A 20,249-nucleotide genomic window follows, 5' to 3' on the forward strand; every position below is an offset into this window, starting at 1 on the left:
GGCCTGTTGCTCAGTGTGTTCCCCAAGATCTGGCACCACGTGGGCACTTTGACCATTTGAGTCACAACCTCAACCTTTCAGTTGTCTCTATGACTGAGAGAGAAAATTTCCAAAATCCTCTTGTGGTCCCAGGGTTCTCACAGCAATAAATTACCAAAGGCTTTAGCATGTAGTCTCCTTTTGCACTGCCACCCAGCAGAAGGGTCAAACTGTCTTTAAGCAGCCTTAAAGCCCAAGGCAGTTTCCTCTTTATTAGCTCCAATATGGATTGTACACCCACCATGTTCAAGAGAAGAGTTCTGTCTAATTTAGCTTTTAAAGCAACACTTTTGCATAGCCACAGGGTTACTAACATCACTCAGAGATTGCCTTGAACTCATGATGATTATTATATGCAAAGACACTTTATGATTAAAACCAAAATTGAAGATCAAACAATAAAACTCCAAAACAAATGACAGAAAGTGACAGATAGCAGCATGGTACTGAAGTTACAAGCTACCCATTTTAAGGAATGACTAACTAGAGTAGGAGTGAAGGGTGGAATCTGATTGAGCAGTGTAAACTCACAAGTGACACAGAGAAAGCAAACAGGGAATTATATGTTTGCTATCTGTTCTACTACAAGAATGAACAGGTATCAAGTAAAAATAGCAAACAGCAGGCTCAAAACAAGAACAGGTAGTTCTTCACATCAGAAGTTTGGCTGTGAATTTCCCTGCACAGGATGCTGTAGTTGTTTGAAGCATGCATGGGTTCAAACTACAACCGGACAAGACAACAAAAGAAAATCCATGGGAGGTTCTTCAAAGCAAAGAACACACATCTGGTTCAGGAAATCCCCTCAGCAGATACCCACTGATGGTGGCTGTCCAGGAATACAAATTTGGATCCTATGGCAGATGGAATTGCAGGTCCACATTTTTCCTGATGGCAGTGATTATGCCCAGGGTTTCCCATTCACATCAGACAGATGACATAAGGTACTGCTACACATACACAGGGCCAAGGACCACCATTCCCTACCAAATTGTGACACGTAAGCTCTGCTGCAGAGCTCATGTCACTTCAGTTTCAGGTGTAGGCTGGGAAAGCTGTGTAGGTTTTGTGGTTACAAATGTTAATTAAGTTTTAGCTTTTACACAACTGCCAGTGGAACAGCGAGTAATCAGCAGACTGATATTAATGCAAAGCGAGTCTTCACACCCCTATTTCCTCACACTGTTACTGTAACCCCAAGCTGCCCTGAGCCCAGTCTGAAATCAGCATCCGAGCAGCTGTGCAGCACAGCACACTTATGCAACCACACTGGCTGCTTTTGTATTTCTTAAAACAGATGTTTGGGTTTTGATTTGTTTTTTTTGAACATTAATTCTCACAGAAATAGATTGTCATATGATGAAGTACTGAATAAATCGGTATTTAATAAACCAACGGCTTTCATAATAACTGTGTGCCCTTGTACTTTCAAATCCAAAGGATCAGTGAGAGTTCACCTGCTCCAGGAAGCACTGCCTTCCCCCCCTAAACGCGCAGACTTGCTGCCAACACCTCCCGCGCGGTGCAGCGCTGCCTGGGAGCCTGGGCTGCGCCGGGGAACAGCGCTGACATCCTCATCGTCACTGCCCGGGCGCTCCGGGGACACGCCGGAGCACCTGTGCGCCTCATTGCCTCGCTCGGGCATCACACGGGCCGAGCGCAAGCGGGACGGGAAAACGCAGAGGAAGATGTCACCCGCAGGGCGACAGGCCGGACGGAGCGGTGGCGGCCGGCAGGTGGGAGCGGGCTGCGGCTCCAGCCGAGCCCGGGGGGGAAGTTTCTGCGGGGCCCGGGGGGACTGCAGCAGCTCTGCCCGCAGAAGCGGCGGGGCCGGAGCCGCAGCAAGGCACGGAGGGGGATGTAGTCCGCGGGCGGCGGCGCGGGGCTGCCTACACTTCCCAAGGTGCCGCCGTGCCGTGCCGTGCCGAGCCGAGCCGAACCGTGCCGTGCCGTGCCGTGCCGTGCCGTGCCGTGCCGTGCCGTGCCGTGCCGTGCCGTGCCGTGCCGTGCCGCGGCGGGACTGCGGTGCAGCACCTGGCGGCGGGGCGGAGCGCGGCTGGTCCGCTGCGCGGCGGGCGGGCGGGGATGGTGCGGCGGGCGGGGATGGTGCCGCCCGCGGGGGCGCGGTGACGGGCGGCGGTGGCGGCGGAGCAGAGCGGAGCGGAGAGGAGCGGAGCGGCCCCTCCTGCGCGCCATGAGCACCGGCACAGGTAGGCGGGCGCGGGGCGGCCGAGACCCCGGGTTTCGGGAGGGACCTTTGCCTCGCTCTGCTCGGATCCGCCGCGGTGCCGCGCGGGGTGCGAGCAGCGGCAGCAGGATGAGAATTGGCCACCTAAACCACCCGAAAATACGAGAATCTGTGTGTGCGCCTGTGGCGGGGGGAGCTGCCGCAGCCTCGGGCGCTGCCGGGCGGGAGGGGCTGCGGCTCGGCCGCGCTGCGAGCGGTGGGACCCTGCTCGGACCCTGCTGGGACCCTGCTGGGACCCTGCTCGGACCCTGCTCGGACCCTGCTCGGACCCTGCTCGGACCCTGCTCGGGGGCTCCGGCAGAGCAGCCCCTGCCCCGGGCGGCAGACCGGGCTGGACCGGCCCTGTGTCCATCCCCCGCCGGTACCCTGCGGCTCGGGGGTCTCGCCGCAGCCGAGGTGCGGTGACAGCGGCATCAGCGGGTGCCCTGCCCGCCCGGCATCCCGGGGTGCAGCACACAGCTCCTCAGACAGGGAGATTTGGGTTAAAAGCCCGGCCTTTCCTGCTGGCCGAGATACTGTGGTGGTAGGGAAGGTGCATACTGGGGATGTGCCACGGAGCCCAAGCTAGGATTGCCGCCCGGAGGAATCCAGTTGCCCGGGGCAATACAAAAGTAATTTAGCCTGTGATACATGCAGGATTTGAGAACTGACTTGCAACTGTATTTTTCAGCGATCCAGCATTCATCTGCGTTGTGTGTCGGCAGGGGGTTGGTTACTTCAGAGCGCAGCTGATCGCGAAATATTACAGTCCTGAAGGCAAATGCAGGGCTGTGCACGGAGGAGAGGGGGCTTTGGGAGCTGGTTGTGTATTTCGCTTCTGAGGGTAACTGTAGCTGCTAAATATACCTCTGCCACAACAACAGGGACAGGCTGTGTGGCTACAATTATGTGGTGACTGTGTATGTCAACATGCTTAATCATACCACATCCTCGCAGCGAGCCAAACGGCAGCCTGGTGCGAACAGGGAGGAGAAGGAGCTCCCGGCTGGGACAGTGGGTGACCTGGGGTCAGGCACCTGCTGCAGATCCCAGCTGCAAACCTACTCTGGCGTTTCCTCATGTTTGTTGATGGCGTAATGCTTTCATGTGTGCTGATTGTCCACATTCTCACATGGTCTGCGGCTGAAACACATCCTGCCAGCATGCTGCTCCTCTCTGTGGCAGTGTCCCTGCCAGGGCAGGTGTGCAGGTGACAGCAAAGTGTGTTGCAGGGTGTTTGAACTGTGCTAGAAACCCAAAGTCTGTTCCCTGTCTTTAAAGAGCTTCGGGTTGGTTAACATGGATGGTAACATCTCCTTTGGCACTGACTAAACTCCTGCACAGAATCCTCTCCTTGGTCACCTTGCTGTAATTTTGAAGTGAAGAATATGAAATACTGAGAAATGTTTAAATTTTGTTGTCATAGAACAGAGCCTGGTAGAGGAAATATTAGAGTCCAAATTTGTATCTCTACAATATTTTAAATGTCAATTAAATAGATTCTAAAGTTATAAACCCAGTAGTGCAGAGGAGACTTGACAAATTTCTATCTCAGTAATTGCTCCAAACATGGTGTAAATGAAATAGCAAAAAAGAACAGTGCCAAGATAAAAATAACATCATGGGGAAAAAAGAGAGTGGAAAAAACCCCTGAGAGTTCTTAGGTCTCATTTGAAAGAATAACTGGCAGTTTCAGGAGTTTTGATTTAAGCATAGGGTTAGCTTTGATGTTTCCAGATTTTGATTTTGCATGTCTGTGTGGGCTATGTAAACAACTTGCAATCAATTCTCATGATAAATTAAATGCGAGCAGCACATATCTACTCAGTAAAATCAATGGAAATTTTCCATTAACATTGATGGGGCAAGTATTGTACAACAAATTCAATGCTATTCAAATTTTAGTTTGTCTAAAATCACTATTCCCAAAGGATTTCCACCAAAATTACTATGGAAAGGCTTTAATTCAAAGTTTGCTGTTTACTGTAACAGAAAGATATTTTTGGTTCTGCAAAGAAAATAAGGGTGCAGTGGGGTGTTAAAATCAGCCCCACACAAAATTCAAAGAATTGCTGGATGGTTTGGTAATCTAGGAGAAATCCCTGATATTTCTTTTACTCTTGAGATGGAACAAACCATTGTGGATCTGCCTTATTACTCCAGAAACCTTTGCTCAGTCTGTGTCCCCTCTTGCACCAGGGCAACACATCATCCACTGTCTGTATCCAGAGGGTCTCAGGCAGTGCTGTGACATTGCCTTGCCATCTTAATCATAAGATTTGGCATTAGATATAGAAGTGCTTCTATTTGCTCAATGCGATGTAGCTTGTAATATATTGGTACAGGTAATATAATTTAAAGTGGTTCAATAGTGCATGCATTGAGCTATTGTTCTGGATGAATGAACTGCAGTCTTACACTACAATTTTAAATCTTGAAAGCACATGATCCTCTGGTATAGTAAGACACAGCTCAGATGCATTATTACAAAGTTGTAATTACATTTTTCTACACATAATTTTCCTCAGCTGCCTTCCATATACTTACCATTGATCTTGGCTGAAACTATTTCTAAGAGCCTATTCACTGCTCTTTGTACCTGGGGGATTTACATGAAATGGTTGTGGTTTTAGGATACTGAATATACTTTTAAGAGTTTATAATATGGTTATCAGTCTAATAATTCAGTTCTTTGCCATCTTGAAATCATAGCAAGAACAGAGTAGGTTAAATATTTGAGATGGTGAAAATGAGGTTCTCCTCAATACCCAGAAATAGTGCAAAAAGGGAATCACAGAGCTAATTACATACTAGGTGAATTATCTTAGATTAGATTAAATTAAATGTCATGACACAAATTTACACAGCTATTTAGTCTTTAAACTATTACATTAAAGGGACAATTTGATTGCATGGATCAGAGAACAGCTAATCGAGTGTCACAGCCCAAATGGAGCAGGAATGTGGCGGCTCTGGTTACAAAAGAGGTTACTCAGGTTGGTCACACAGGGTCCAGCTCTGCTTGGAGATGATTAATTCCTTTTCAAAGTTCCCATGCAAGCATGCTGATAAGAATCCTCCCTAGAGACAATAGTTATGATTGTTTCAGACTGCACTATATTTTATACTTAGATACAGCATTTTACTTTCCATTCTGAGCACTGGTAAAAGAGCATTGAATTACTAGATAGGAGCAAGGAGGTCAACTTGCTTTGGAGTTTGCTAGCAAATGAATGTGTTCAATTTATAAGATGCAATCCTACACATTTCATCATTAAACAAAAGTAGAACTATTTTATTGCCATTTTAACCAAGTTTACCCCAAAAAAATAAACAACAGCATATATTTACTGATGGTATTTTCTTCCTCTGAGGTTGAATTGCACAGACTCTATATAATTTCTTAGACTGTAAGAAACAGGAAGCTGTATCTTGGGATTCGTTAAAGTTTTGGGGGATTCTTTGTAGCTCCTAAGAAAATGTTTTCAGCTCATTGTATGTGTCTTTTAATGGCAGCGTGTTCTTGGATGGTGGAAACATAGAGCACAGTTAGGAGAGGATGAAGTAGGTCAGAAGAGATTGATGTCACTTCAGCTGGCAACTCCTGACTGCAGGACATCCTGTCTCCCATGGCCTTTGCATGCTGCCCAAGTGCTGCAGCACATCTCTGGAAAGGTGGCTCGTTCTGCTTAACAAAACACAGATATTTGGCATTCTGAATGAGGCTTTCTCCTTGCCCACTTGCCTGTTTTCAGTGCAGCATCTGTCCAGTGCTGAGCAACCTTCTTGTCTGGTATCTGTTCACATCTGACTGCCATTGCAGTACAATGTGCAAGCAGCATGCTTTCAGTTTTGCTTCTCAGGACATTAATGTAGTTAATCCCCAATAATTATCTTTGACATAAAAACATAGAGGGCTGAGAAATGTAGAGAAAATTGACAAATGAAAGCATGGCTAATGAGGTAACTTTTGCTTCTCTTCTTCTATGCAATGGGCTGGCCAACATGCAAGGAGAAGTGAAGAAATCCTGATTTTAGTTTTGTGTGATTTGACAAACCATTCCCTGTCTACACTACAGAAATTCAGGCTTTAGCAATGGAAATGTCTCTCTCCTGACTGCTGTTAATCGTAAGCTCACTGCTGCATTTCCCAGTCCTGCAGGGCTTTGCTGGTGCCATTAACTCCCCTTTGCACCTTGGGTTCACCAACCCAGCATCCAGCACTCAGGATAATGAATTAAACATCTTTGTGTTGAAAAGGCTTATGCTGCATGAGGCTTTCAGAAGCAGAGCTCTGGCAGTGCCAGGATGAAAGGGGGCCCAGGCAGCAGAGCTGGGTCTCTGCACAAGCCCAGCAACTGATGGAGGGCAGTGCAAGGGCCTTGGAGATTATTGGACAATTTGCTGGCTTGCTCTCTGCATCCTTAAATATAACCTTAAGGCAAACATTGCTGAATTTAGATTATTCCCTGTGTCAAGATCCATTAGCAGTGTGTCAAGGTCCATAACTGTTACCGTCTGAAATGCTGGAATGTTTTTTTTCACAGCTTATTAGTTGATGTTCGTGCTCTGAAATCTGGATGGAGTATTGTTTTGCATGAAGCATGGTTATTTATTTTTCCATTTCAGACAAGAAATGTGAGATGAATAAAAACTTTGTTCAGTGAATATTTCTGTCTGCTTTAGGAGCCATTTTTTTCCCTTTCTCTGTAATATCAAATCCTTCTACTGGCATTAGTCAAATTGATCATTAACTATATTTTGAAGATTCTCCTGATCTTATAGGACAAGTTTCTTGATCTGTAGATGAAGGAGAACAAAGTCTAAATTCAGTTGGCCATGAAAAATATACATTCCTGAATTGCAAGAGATCACTAATGATGTTTTAAAAGTATTTCAGTGTTCTTAATTACAGGATTGGGTTTTTTTCTACTTAGAAACTGTTATTTTTAGGTTTAAGTAATGCTGTTATTGTAAAACAGTAACAGATTGCAGTCGCTCCTCATGGTGGGTATGAAGAACAAGTGTGTAATCTTGGTTGTTACTGTGTAGTAGCTGCTCACAAATACAGCATCAAATACAGTTCCTTGGGAAGGTTTCAAGTACCTCTTCTGTCAGCTCATTTCTAGCATGAGGCACTATGATACTTCAGAAGAGGATGAAATATGATACTTCCTCTTCCCTTTTGCCAAGTTCATTTGAGCTTCAGTGGGAAATAAATCCCTCACCTGTACTGGTTTATGGAATGAGATAGCTGGATATGGTATACAAAAGAGGACACTAATCATACAGTAGCTGTGTTCCTTCAAGTCTGTTTCAGGCAATGGCAAAGTAAGATTGAATTGCTGTGATACTGTTTGTGTGGTAAAAATTCATGGTGAAATAAGAGTTAAAGTTTGATGCATATCATATGAGGAACAAGCCACAGAACCTGTTCTGCTTAGGTGTCAGGCAAGAGCTCTTGTCACTTGAAAAAATAGGTCATATACTTCCTTCTCCTCCTAAGTATGTGACTGAGAGATTATTTGACTTAGAGTATATGACTTAAGATAGAAGAGAATTTCAGAAGTGATTCATAAGGCAGTTTACTAGTTGATGTCTAATATATACTGGGATCTTCTCTGCTGAGCAGCTCTGAGTGGGACTGGATGAATGGGCAGCCTTGTATGCAGGGATTCGTTTGGAGAGTTCTTGATTAGGGACCACTCTGTTTTTTTCTTTGCTTATTTTTACCTCTGTCAAGAGAGTTTACTGAGGTACATTTATATATCACAGATTGCTGTAAATGTTGCAGTTTAAAATCATGTGAATGCTCTAGAAGTCATGAAAAGTACTTTTACAGTTTCCTTTTTGTTTTGTGTCAGTTACCTTCATTTACTTTGCTCTGTTTGCAAGTTCTTTACCTCTCTTTTCCTGTTGGTGTTCTCAGCATTGCAAACGCAGCTGGGACCTGCAAGTCAAACAGGTTTTTCTGTTCTTTATGTTGTAACAGCCCACTGAGGATTTTTGATTGAGTTCAGCTGAGAAGTTTGGCTTCATGGGGTCTTGTAGGGCTTGCTGTGGTGTTTCCTTTGGCTTTGCAGTACCAGCAGGATGGAAGCAATCACTCGGTTACAGCTTTAGATGGAGCGCAGATAGACAGGATCTCATCTTTAAGGCCACATGTATCATTGTGTAGGGCACTGGTACCAAGGGAAACCATAGAGAGGGCTGTGTTGCCGCTGATGACAGGAGGGTGGGAATGGAAAAGGTTTGCAGCCAAATGCCTGAGCCGGGACACAAGGCAGTCGGGAACAGCTGGGGCTGCGTATGTTTGTGCCGCGAGTGTCTGGCAGAGGCTGCGGCACCTCACCCTGCGATCGCACATATGCTCTCCGTTCTGCTGTCTGCTAACCTGGCTGCAAGTCAGCCTCACGGAGTGCCAATCGCAGGGCTGCTGCCTTGCTCCGAGCCTCGGCTGGCTCGGCAGCTCCTGCCCTGCTCGGGCTGAGCACAGCCCCGCTGGCTCCGGGCAGTGACAGAGCATTCCTGGCTAAATGCAGGTGATGAGGGAGGAGAGTTGTTGTGCACTGACCTTTCCATGACTCACAGTGTCACTCAGGGATGATGTTCCCACCCACTTGGTGAGCAGAGTGGACCTACCAGGGCTGATGCAGTGAGCATGATGGGGAGGCTGCTGCTTGCTTCTCTTGAGCATGTGGCATGCAGGGTGGAGAGGTCTGCTCTTGATCCATGTGGAGGAGAGAGGCTGGAGGGGAATTGAACTGTGGTCTTCAACCCCTTGCGTGGGTGAAGGGGAGATGGAGCCTAGCTCCTCTCAGAGAGGCGTGGAAAAAGAGGAGGAATCAACAGTCAGAAGAGATAGCAGGGGAACTTTGTGCTGGTTGTAAGGAAAGGTGAAATCCCAGTGAAAGTGCCTGAACTCAGGAGGGAACTGAGAAGGGTGGCAGAGGGGCTGTGATATCTCCTGCCTCTGAGATTTTCAAAATTTAATAGGCCAGGTTGCTCCAGCACTTGCCAGACTTTGCAGATTGACCTGCAGTCAGCTGGATCTCTGGGCATCTGGTCCAAAGTTTTCTGTGAGTATTTGAAAATGTCCTTAACCATGACCGCAGAGCATCTGTAGTGCTGCTACAGAGATCTATGGGCAGATTAATCTTGAATGTTTTTTGTGGCCATTTACCAACCACTCTTCCTGGACATATTTTGATGGCTCATTCCTGCCTTGGAAAATTGGAGAAAAACTCGTGTCAGCTGCATGTATGAACATTGGTAAGCTTTCCTGAACCAGACCCCATGGAGAAACAGGGTTTATGTATCACAGATCTGTTGGACAATTTCCTAAAGATGCAGACCTGTCCTCTGGGTTATGTATCTGCAGCTGCAGAGCCTTTCCTCACTTGGGATGGAGAGTCTGGTGTGAAAGTCTGGCTTCTCCACTGCTGAGACTTTGGGAAGTTCTAAGTATCATCAACCATGGGTGAAATCGCTGTGAACTGCAGTGTTTTGTCTCTTTGAAACCAGAGCATTTATTTATGTGCCTTTGTACAGAATTAGGGGCAAACTGTTTAGCATCTTTGTTCCAATAGCCACAGGTTTTCATGGTACCAATCTGAGGTAACAAGCACCTCTCAGATTGCCTTAATATGTTGTCTGTGAGAGAATAACCAAAGCTTTTCTAGCATCTTCTTTAAGGCTTCTGTCCCTATGAGCCATGAGACCTTTAGCAATGATAAAACACAATAGATTGTGTTTCAATTTGCTGACATTTACTGTCATTATTTCAGATCATTACACTGTCTGTGCCAGCTCAGATTGAATGTCTGTGTGGCCCAGTAGCATCTTTCCAGCTGTGCCCATTGTCCTGACCTGGGAACTAATGATGGCAGTGGCTGTGTCCATCTTGTATTGGATGTTTTTCAAGATGGTAGTAAGGAATCCATCACCTCAGATGATGAATTTTAGCTTCTTTTTGGTAGTGTGGCCTAAATTTCATTGAATGCAGAAAGCCAGCTTAGCAAAGCTCTATTTATGTCTTAATAGAGCTTTTTGGCTTGAGAGAGCTACCCAGTGGCATTGCTGTAGATTTGATTGTCTATATCATTAATAGGATTTGACCTAAGAATAATGCCTAAGTTGTGCTGAGAACCCTTAACTTCTATTACTTCTAAACTTTGGGGTTAAATCATCTTTCTGGGCTGAAGTCACATGAGACATTTTCAGAAAAACTGCTGAAGCAATAGGCACATTTTGCATTTCCTTCCATAAATCTATAATTTTAACTTGTGATGTGCCTGAGTTTTCTTCCAAGGTCAAAGCTGACTTTTGATGGAAACAACGCAGGCTGAGTCCTGTGAAGTTTATGAGATTGATGTTAGGGGAGTGCTGCCAGCCCTGAGGAAATGCTCAGCTGAGCTTTCTGTGTCTTGTCTCTGAAGCACATAAGGTCTGCACAGATCTAGAAGTGTGCCATAGTCATGCCTATTTTAGAAAGCAGCAAACAGCACGAGCTGCAAATTTAAGTTGGCAGAAGAAGCCTGGCTGTTAAGCTGAAGTTGTCAGAAACTGCCACACTGTTGGTTGGATACTCTGGTGGTTGGATTTACCTGTCCTGCTAAGAATTAGAAAGGGGAAGCTTGTCAGGGCCTTTCTAAATACAAGGGTCAGTAGTATTTTTGAAAATATATGGAAATGCTGTATATTGGAGGCAGTCCCAGCTTCCATCCGAGTAATTTACCATCTAATCCTCTCCTACTTCTCTGTATAAGTAGTTGTTTTTACTCATCTATTCCAATACTGAGTAGTTAGCAAAAGCAGAAATGTCTTCTTTTTAGACAATAAAAGGTATTAAACCTATCACTTCTCCTGATAGTCCATTTCTGTGCTAATTACACTGCTTGGTTAGAAAATGCTGTACTGGTTATGTTTTTGAAATTAAAAAAGTTTTCTTTTTTCCCTAATTGAACCTGTGAATCTATTTTGAGGAGTTGCACATCCATTGTTGCTTAGAGAGGCCATAGCAGTGGGTAAACAACAAACCTGGACGTGTTGAGGCAAGATTGCTCCCCTTAGCTTGCCTTGTGGCTGTGGGTCTGGAAAGCAGATTGTGTCCCTTGTGCTGCAAGGCAAAGGACTGAAGTTCAAATAGCCCTTGTGAATTTTCCAGGGAAATTGTGGTAGCTGTGCTGTGGAAAAAAAAAGATAGTATACAGAAATTAATTCCATTGCACTGATATTGCGGCACCATGAAGAATTAACAGTTACAAAATAACCTAGATTGGTGCCAGGCTGTTATTTCACCTTGGCAGCTCTGTGGAGCAATGGGGAGGGAGCACTTTGGGTGGGCAGCTGGAGCTGCACATCCACAGAAACCATTTCACTGACCCAAAAAATAGTCACCCTACGTGTTCTACTCCTTCCTGTCTCTAGGCTCCTTCCAAGATGGCCCTTGAATCTCACTGTCAGCGTTTAAATCTCTTTTTATTGGTTTATTTTGACTTTTTGTTGCATACTTCTGTGTAAGCATCCTGAAATGGTATGACTTAAGGCATTAATGAAATTAATAACTGGAAAACTTTTAATAATAAATTTAATGTATTTACTAAATAATGTAATTATTAGGATATTTCCTGTTATAGTAATACCCCTTTTTTTTTCCCTGACTGCAGTTTATATTGTTTGTAAACTATTGGGAGGAGATGCTGTCTCTGGCTTTGTGTCATGGATCAACAGTTGTACTATTTTAAGTCCCAAACTAAAAGATAACATCTTCTCTTTAGGAAAGTTTTGCCATATTTTGCAGGAACCTCTTCCTTTTTTGGTAGGATATATCACATTACATTTATGTTCTCTGATGTCAGGGTTTCTTTCTGGTAGAATTTCATTATGGTACTGCTGGTGCTGCATGTTTTTGTCAATATATTTAGCTTTTTAATAGTGTTTTTGGTCAATTGACTGCAAAGCTCTCACAAGAGAAGAGGATTTGCTTGTGCTCAGAGAACTGAGAAGAGATTTGTGACTTTTGTTGGGTAGGATTAGTCAAGAGAAGAAGAATCCGAAATACCAAAGTCTGAATTAAATGTTCCTTCTGTTAGGTCACTCTGACTTTACATGTGTAAGACTTAATACATTTTGGGTTATTTTTGGCATTGGCACGAGTAGCTGACATTTGTCTGTAGATGTAAGGAAGGAAAATGAAAGGTTAATTTGTTTGTCATCTTCCACTAAGTTTTGGAAATCATAACTGGTCCTTAGCTTGTCCAGTGGGTCAAGGAGGAAGGAGTGAGGGAAGAGCTGGGCTTACAAAACCCAACTGCAACAAAGCCAGTTTCCTGCTGCTAACTCCATGCCCCTGGCAGCCTAAATATTCCTGCCCTTGATTTTTGTTTCTCTCTGGATCGTATCCATGAGGAGATTTCATTTCAAAAAGAAACCAAGATTGCAACTGATGTCACCCATCAGATAAAACTTCACATGTAAAATCCTTTGAAAAAGGAATCCCTAGAACCTAACCCTGGAAAATGCTTTGGGTTCTTTTTGTTTGTTTGTTTGTTTTTAATTTTTACGTGGTAGGCAAAGGCAGCCTGTACTGGCACCCGAGCTGTGAGCGTGCAGCCCCACCAAGGAATCTGTGAAGCCCACAGTGACGCCTGTCCCAGCACACCCCTGCCAGCAGCTGTCACTGTCACTTGCCAGTTCTTCAAAGCTCTTTAAAGGTGGCATAACGTGGCAAAGAGATAACGTGCAGCTTTTTCCTCTAGAGGCAGGCTTAAGTCAATATTTCCCCAAAGGCCAGTGTTACGGATAAGTGCAGCAAAGTGGAAAAGACCCAGGTTTCTCTCTGCTCACCCATCTCCCTTTCCCAGCTGGGCAGGGAAGTTGGGGTTTGAAGCAACTTTCCAATTTTTCGATTTTTGCAGCTTTCACCAGTTACAATCACATGGATTCAATAGGTAATTCAGAAAACATTTGTGATCCATTCCAGGTCATGCTGATAGCACATGTCAGCTTTTGTATCCCCAGTGCCCTGAAAGCTGAGTTGTTTGGGTGAAGATTATTTCAGTTCTGAGGGCTGGTACTGTGTCAGGTTTGGTTACTGAATACATTTGTGGAGATGAAATGGACTTCAAGTCACACAAGGCACTCCTCTTCAAAAGACATTGAAACGACCAAGTCCATCTTAAAAAAATTTGACCAAAGTTCACCACACTGATTGTGTGCTATTGCTCTCTGTCTGGAAGCATCAGATTCCTGTGTTCATTTCTTTATCTGCAGGTTTTGATCATTTCATCATTCCAGAACAGTGTCACTGCTGGTATAATTTAATTGCTGGGGGAAAAGCATATGCATAATGAGAGCTATTCCAAGGAGAGCTGGAGCAGACAGGCTACATTGGGGATGCCTGCTGGGGGCAAGCAGGATGGTTATGAAAAATTGTGTTGCTGAGCACTCTCCTTGCAGCTTTTTTGTTGTTAGAAGCCTTTTGATGACGTTTGGCCTTTGTTCCAGAGGTGGCTCACAGTGGGTTGTTCCTGCACCCATTGTGCAATGAGCCATTGCAGTCTCAGTGAGGAAAAGTTGTTTGCCCACCATCGAGTCAAATGAGCCTGGTGGAAGGAAAAATACAGGCAGCTGTTTCTTTGCAGGACTTAGTCAATATCCTACATAGTCCTTTAGCTGGGTTTACAGGCACAGAAGCATATTTCAGAAGCCACGTTTTTAAAAGTGCACTCCAAAATTTTGATTTTACATTACAGTTTTAAGAAGCTCACGAGGGTTGCTTGCAGAGCTGTTGACATGACCCCACTGGTGAAGCAGCAACCAGCCCTGCAGTGCCTGTAGGAAAGGCTTGACACAGTGCAATGCCTTACCCAGATCATTAGGGCAGAGCACTGGCAAATTAAATGTGCCTTATGTGTGCCCAGAGTCCCAAGAAACCAGAAGTGCTAATGCAAGGGATGCTGACTTATCAAAGGGCTGCAGCTATGAGCAAGAGGATTAATTTTACTAATACATGCTTAGAATTCGTCAGGCTAATAAGGCTCTGCAACATCTCATGTGAATCCACAGAAAAGTTCAGTAGATTTCATATTGCTCCTTCAGTTTGAAATGTGCATCATTCAAGACTAGCTGCACTGTCATAAATAATCCCGTTGAAGCATAAGGAACTATGTATTTATATAAGAAATAAAGCTTCATTCCGTAGTTATTAAAAGCTGCTCATACCTTAGAATTGAAATTTTGAAGAATATTTTTTTGACAAAGGTTGATTCAAATAAGGATATTTAGATTTCAGATTTCTTGTCAATGCCATTACTCAGAGACCCATTCCAAATATAGCTTTGGTCAGCTTTCTTATGCAAACACAGATATTAAGCTGTTATTCCTTAAAGCCCCCAGAGCCTCTTCATTTATGAATTATTGGGCTGCAAATTGTTAACGGAATACAGTGTACTGGAAGTTTTATCTGCATCTGTCTTATGTAATTTATTGCAAATAAATTGCAGATAAAATATGCTAGGACATTAAATGTTTATTTGTGATAAAAGCTCTGTTTATTCAGCTTGAGGAAACTGGAGGTGAAGGTAAGAGTACATTTAAAAGGAAGTAAGAAAACAGGTTTTAATTGTGATTTAAAGTAAAATAAGCAAGTAAGTTTAAAACAAAATGATTAAAGATTGCTGTAGGTTGCTGCAGTGGTACATTAACATACTAAACTATTTAGAGTGTGACACATTTTCCACATCAGAATTAAACAAATAGCAGCTTAATACATTAAGTCATTTCAGTGACATCTGCTCTGTCAGTTGCCTAAGGGCTGGAAAATGGAGTATTATGGCAAAAGATACACAGATGGATCCAGCAGCTCAGGATTTGCTCCAAGTGATGGAGGGCTTGGGGCCAATTTTGGGTCCCTTGGTAGCAGCATGTTGGTGAGATGGCCCTGCCTTGGTTTGGTACAAGATGCTCAGCTGTGGACATTGTCACCACTGTCCAATTTCCCACACCACAGCAATAAAACCAGTGAGTGGAACAAAGAGGCTGTTTCTGCTCTTTCCAAGAGGGATATCACTTTTGGATAGTGATGAAAAGTACCGTGGAAGTACTTTTCCTTTTCTTTTTTCCTGAATATTTTTTCCTCTCCTTGGGTCTAACACTGGTGACTGGAACTGCCCTGTCTGTTCCTCCCAAGACCCTGGGAAGGTCATTTCAGACCAAAACCCATGTGATTGGTGTTCTTTCTCCAAAACAAGGTATTAGAGTGTATCTCTAGAACTTAAATAAATAAATTTTCAATTAAGAAAAAATACTATAGTATCATCAATTTACTAGAGAGTATACAAGGAGAAGCCAAGACTTTATGCATATCCCTGAGAGCTATAAATTAGGCATTCCACATACACAAGAGCATTAAGGGAAAAATCACAAGCAGTGGCATCCATAATCATAATTTGGAACAGAAATTGGAGCCTCTTTTTTACCATTTGCATTATGTTTATGTTGTTCATACTGGAAAGGAATGAGAAGACTTTCTAGAATGTTAAAAACTTTTAACCTTTTTCTGCAACTATGACAACTAGAACCAAATTAATATAATAAAAACCCAAAGAACAGATTGCTGCGCAGTCACATATCTCTGAGGGATGGTACTTAATTTAAAACAACAAGTATTTCAAGGCTGTGATTGAACTTCGAGGCTTAACAATACTTCTTATATTGCAGTCAAAACTCCCAGAGCTCCCATATGGAAGAGTCAGCCAAAATTCACAGCGCAGCCAGATTAGCAGTGTTAATCACATTGCCTGTTCTTTAGCTTGCAAGGAACCTGGGCAGGGTGTAGAGGCTAAAACTGGATACCTGAGCAGTAATGCCTGTGGTACTGAGGATATATTGTTAGGTGGGATTGGTATTTACTCTCTCAATAAAATCTCTACTTCTAAGGCACATTGCAATGTCAAATGTGTGACTTTGTAAGCTGACTTGGTTTCTTTGTATGTTTGGTATGTGGATAGATTCAAAAACAGTTTGGCTGTTCTGCTTCTGCTGTGAATTTTTGGTGGTGGGATCACCAAGGTCACTGTATATCTAATATTTTGTTTATAAAGTCAGTGCTCACGTCAGGCTGCTGCAAATCCATGTATGTGTTGTGACTGATAACATTGTGGGACAAGAAATTAATTGTGACATTTATATCTAAAAAAAAGGCATTCATCTAGCCATTAAAACATGAATGTAATATTAACTTCTGTTCTTTTAGAATCCAGTGGTGTAAAGCTGCATGTTCAGATGAGAGATGCTGACACCCCCTCAGGGCATTCCAAGTTCCTTTTTGGCAGATCCAGATAGAAGAGTTTTGCTTTGTTATGATACATGATGCTATGATGGAAGGTTGCTGTGTGAATAAACCTGGAGGGGCAAGATGCTGTGAGTTAAAGGCATTCAGCAGCATTGAATGTTGGGTCAGTTTTCAAAGGATGCAAATTATGGGTTTGCAAGGCTAGTTTTAATCACCCTGCTTTAAACTGTGTGTCCTCACTCACCTGGGGTGGTGTTAGTGTCAGAGAGGGGTTTTGGAGAGCTCTGTGTTGCTGTCATGCCACAGTCCTGGCACTGGGATGCAGTGAGCTGCTCTGTGGCCAGGCTGGCTGGAAGGCAGAGACTGGATGTTCCAGGAGGGTCTGTGGGATCCAGGCTCCTGCAGGAGGAACAACATCAGTGTCATCATGTCCCACTGTGGCTGTGGAGAGGATGGACCCAGGCTCTGCTCAGGGCTGTGTGGCAGCAGGACAGCAGTCAGCCCCATGGCAGCTTGCAACGTGGCAAGTTCTGATTCGGTTCTGATAAGAGAAAACAAAATTCCCAAGATGATTGTAAAGCACTGGGGCAGGGAATGTGGCAGCCCCTGGAGGTTTGGGATTTGGACAGGACAAGGCGCTGGGCAACCTGATCTGGTGGGATCTGTGCTGAGGAGGAGGCTGGGCTAAATGACCTCCAGAGGTGCCTTCCAACCTAAATTATTCTGGTTCTAAATATAGCGTGTGGGAGTGCTAAACTTGACTTCGGCATGATTAAAATTACATTTAAAGCGAAAGCAGGCCAGCAAGACAATGCTTCTGGGACTCTTGTGCAGCACTTCCAAAAAACACAGCTCATGTACATTTCCAGTGGAAGCTCAGGATTCTGAAGCACAGTGATCTACCAGAGTTACACGGTGATTTTAAAAGCATGTCTGTGCCTCAGAGTGTGTGGTGCTGACATGGGCTTTGTAAGAGGTCAGATTTATTTCTGCAGGTCACAAACTGAACAGCTGAATAGATTTGAGGCTCCTAATTCCCGTTCTGTGTCAGATAATTAAAAGATCCAATCTCTTGTACAGCTGACCTGAGAATAAATTTCTAATAGTCTGTGGATTCGCTGCACAGCAGAGTATACAGCTTCTCATTTATAATTTAATATGTTGTTAGTACAGCTAGGCCAATTTTGAGATAGTGTCTTATTTCAAGTTGAATCTTGGGACTCTTATTTTCTTTTTGACTGAATGTAAAATATATAAGGATATCTTAGATAGGAGAGGTTTAATCTCAGTAGTATAAAACTGTCTATAAAATGATAGCAGAACATACTGTGGAAAAGGAGCTTTTATTTAAAGAGAGGGCAATTTCAAGTTTAAAAAAGCACACTTTATTTAATTACATTTTCTAATTATGTTCATACCTGATCATACAACTAATAAATGGATTGATATGTGGCAAAGCTGAAGTTTAGCATGTACGTATGAAGGCTTTAGAGTAGGTCTGAGTGTGTTTGAAAGGTTTAGGACCAGTGCTTTAAATAAAATTAATTAAATCTTACTGTGTGAGAAGAATAATAAACTTTAAAGTGATTGTTACAATTCTACCTTTGTACAAATGTAATCTCACGAGTTGAAAAGAGAACAGGCGAAATAAATGGAAAACTCCATCTCAGTGGGTTTCAGAGTGATAATAATGAGTTTATTTTCTGTCTTTTCCCAGTTTCTGGTAATTAAGAGACCAAATATGGAAATGGGAAATCTGTCAGTCTGCTGGAGCATCTTTGGGGACTGCTGTTTAGTGCTGCAGGGTTGGACACTCAGGCTGCCTGTCTGGAGGACAAAGAGATGGCTTACAGCAATTTTCCTTTACCTGATGCTAAGTGGAACTCACAACTGGAATTGACGTCATCAGTTTGTAAATAAGTGTTGATTACACCTGTAATCAACATGGATATAAACACCCTAGCAGATTGTCAGTAATGGGGCTGAAGGCAGGAATTAGGTGGCAGGTTTGACCTGCAGTTGGAAAGAAAGTTAAAGGGAGGTTTAAAAGAAGCATATTGTGAAGTGCAGCAAAAAATACTCTTGAACTAGAAGTGCAGGGGTTCTGCTGCCTTCTTAAGAGCCATACTGAATGGCCTTGTATTAGTGGTATATTTCTAAATCAAAGTAATATGTAATATTATTGCTGTGTGTGTAGAAAACCTCCATGACACTATCTTGGCAAAAGAATATTTATCCAAAAAATCCTATATTTTTATATAATAATCACAGACAGACACAGTGTTACTTTTTTTTTTTTTTTGGAGCACTCTTTATTATTTTTGTTGAGAGGAAGAATTGACAGCAAATGCAGATATTCCTTGCAAAATGGCCTTTTCTCAGGAAAATAACCTGAAGAAAGGCTTATTTTGTGTAAATATCAGGGCCCAGGAACAGGTACAGATCTCCTGCTGTTTCTCCACTCTGGAGAACCTGTTGATGCTCTCTTACTATTGAAAATAGCAGTTGGTGGGGTTTGCCTTTTCCCTGGTCCTTTTCTTCCTCAGTATCACATCTGTGTTGGCCAGCAGTTCCCAGGTATTTGTATGCAGGGGTTTTCTATTGTTTTACAAATATTCCCATAAGAGCTTTGTTCTATTTTCTTTGTTTTTCACTTAGTCTGTAAAGTTTTGTTATGAGTCTACATTAAATATACAGTTTGCACATTTATTTAATATTTGGTTCTATCCTCCAGTTGTGTAATCAGTATCTGGCAGTAAGAGTTTGTTGCATTGTGAAACTACTCAGAAAGAGAATTTCTTCTTCCAGTGCCTCAATTTAAAGCTTAGAGATTAAAGATGTTTCATTTTTATTATGCAATACCACACATTGTTAAATTTTGCCCAAGAGAAATGCTTAAACCATTAAATATAATATCTTTGCTTTGAATAAAATATGTTTGCACGTTGTTTCATATACAGTGCTCTCACTGAGTGATTTTGTTTGGGAATTACTAACTCTTCTGATAAAATTTGCCTTGCTATGGGCAGTAGCATTTCAGGAAACTCTGGCAAACAAGGGAAGGCTGAAGTTTTACCTGATCTCTGTATTTGTATAAAGCTCATGTGTGGCTAGCACAAGTCTTTCTTATAAGAATTCTTTTTGTGTTTTATAAATAAAGATAAAGTTTGGATGTTATTAAAAACAGTGTCCCAAGATCTGGACGGTGCAGACCTGGCCAATCAGGCCTAGGGCGAGGTTTCTGACTGACCAATCTGGGTGACCTTTGAGAACTCTATATATATGATGAAATCAAAACAATAAAGGTCTTTCCTTCTTGCCACTAAGAACTGAGTTCTTTACTCTGCTAGCTACTCAACAGTGACACTCATATTTACAATAGAGGGAAGAGCTGAAAACTTGTTCCTTTGAAGATTACAGCTGCCATTGGAAAAGATGCCATGTTAGCCATGGAAATGTGAAGGAGCCTAAAAGCATTGTTGTGTTGTTATGAACTCAGTGATTAATGCAAGGCAATAAACCTTGTGTTCCCTGGGCTGTGTTGGGGTGTCAAACACAGAGCCTGTGACATGATGGGGTCATCAAGCTTGAATGGCTTGGAGCATAAGTGGAAGTCATTGTTTGGTGCCAGACTGAAATTCAGACTAGAGTTCCCAACTCTGTTTTACCTCAGTGTTGGAAGAGGGA

The 20,249-nt window shown here is 43.2% G+C and overlaps 1 protein-coding gene across 8 annotated transcripts in view; it reads left to right on the forward strand.

Annotated features, from left to right (window-relative positions):
• The first annotated feature begins 2,088 nt into the window (after window positions 1-2,088).
• Window positions 2,089-20,249, forward strand: part of ABLIM2 (actin binding LIM protein family member 2) — a 127,262-nt gene continuing 109,101 nt past the window's right edge. For all 8 annotated transcript variants that reach the window (XM_085059736.1, XM_085059739.1, XM_085059742.1 and 5 more), the window contains exon 1: window positions 2,089-2,249. In XM_085059736.1, coding sequence (XP_084915862.1) covers window positions 2,234-2,249 — 16 coding nt within the window. In that variant the 5' untranslated portion in view covers window positions 2,089-2,233. The remainder of the gene's footprint in view (window positions 2,250-20,249) is intronic.

This window comes from Lichenostomus cassidix, chromosome 4 (genome assembly GCF_008360975.1).
Source record: "Lichenostomus cassidix isolate B80296 chromosome 4, HeHo_3.0, whole genome shotgun sequence".
In the NCBI taxonomy this organism is placed as follows: domain Eukaryota; kingdom Metazoa; phylum Chordata; class Aves; order Passeriformes; family Meliphagidae; genus Lichenostomus; species Lichenostomus cassidix.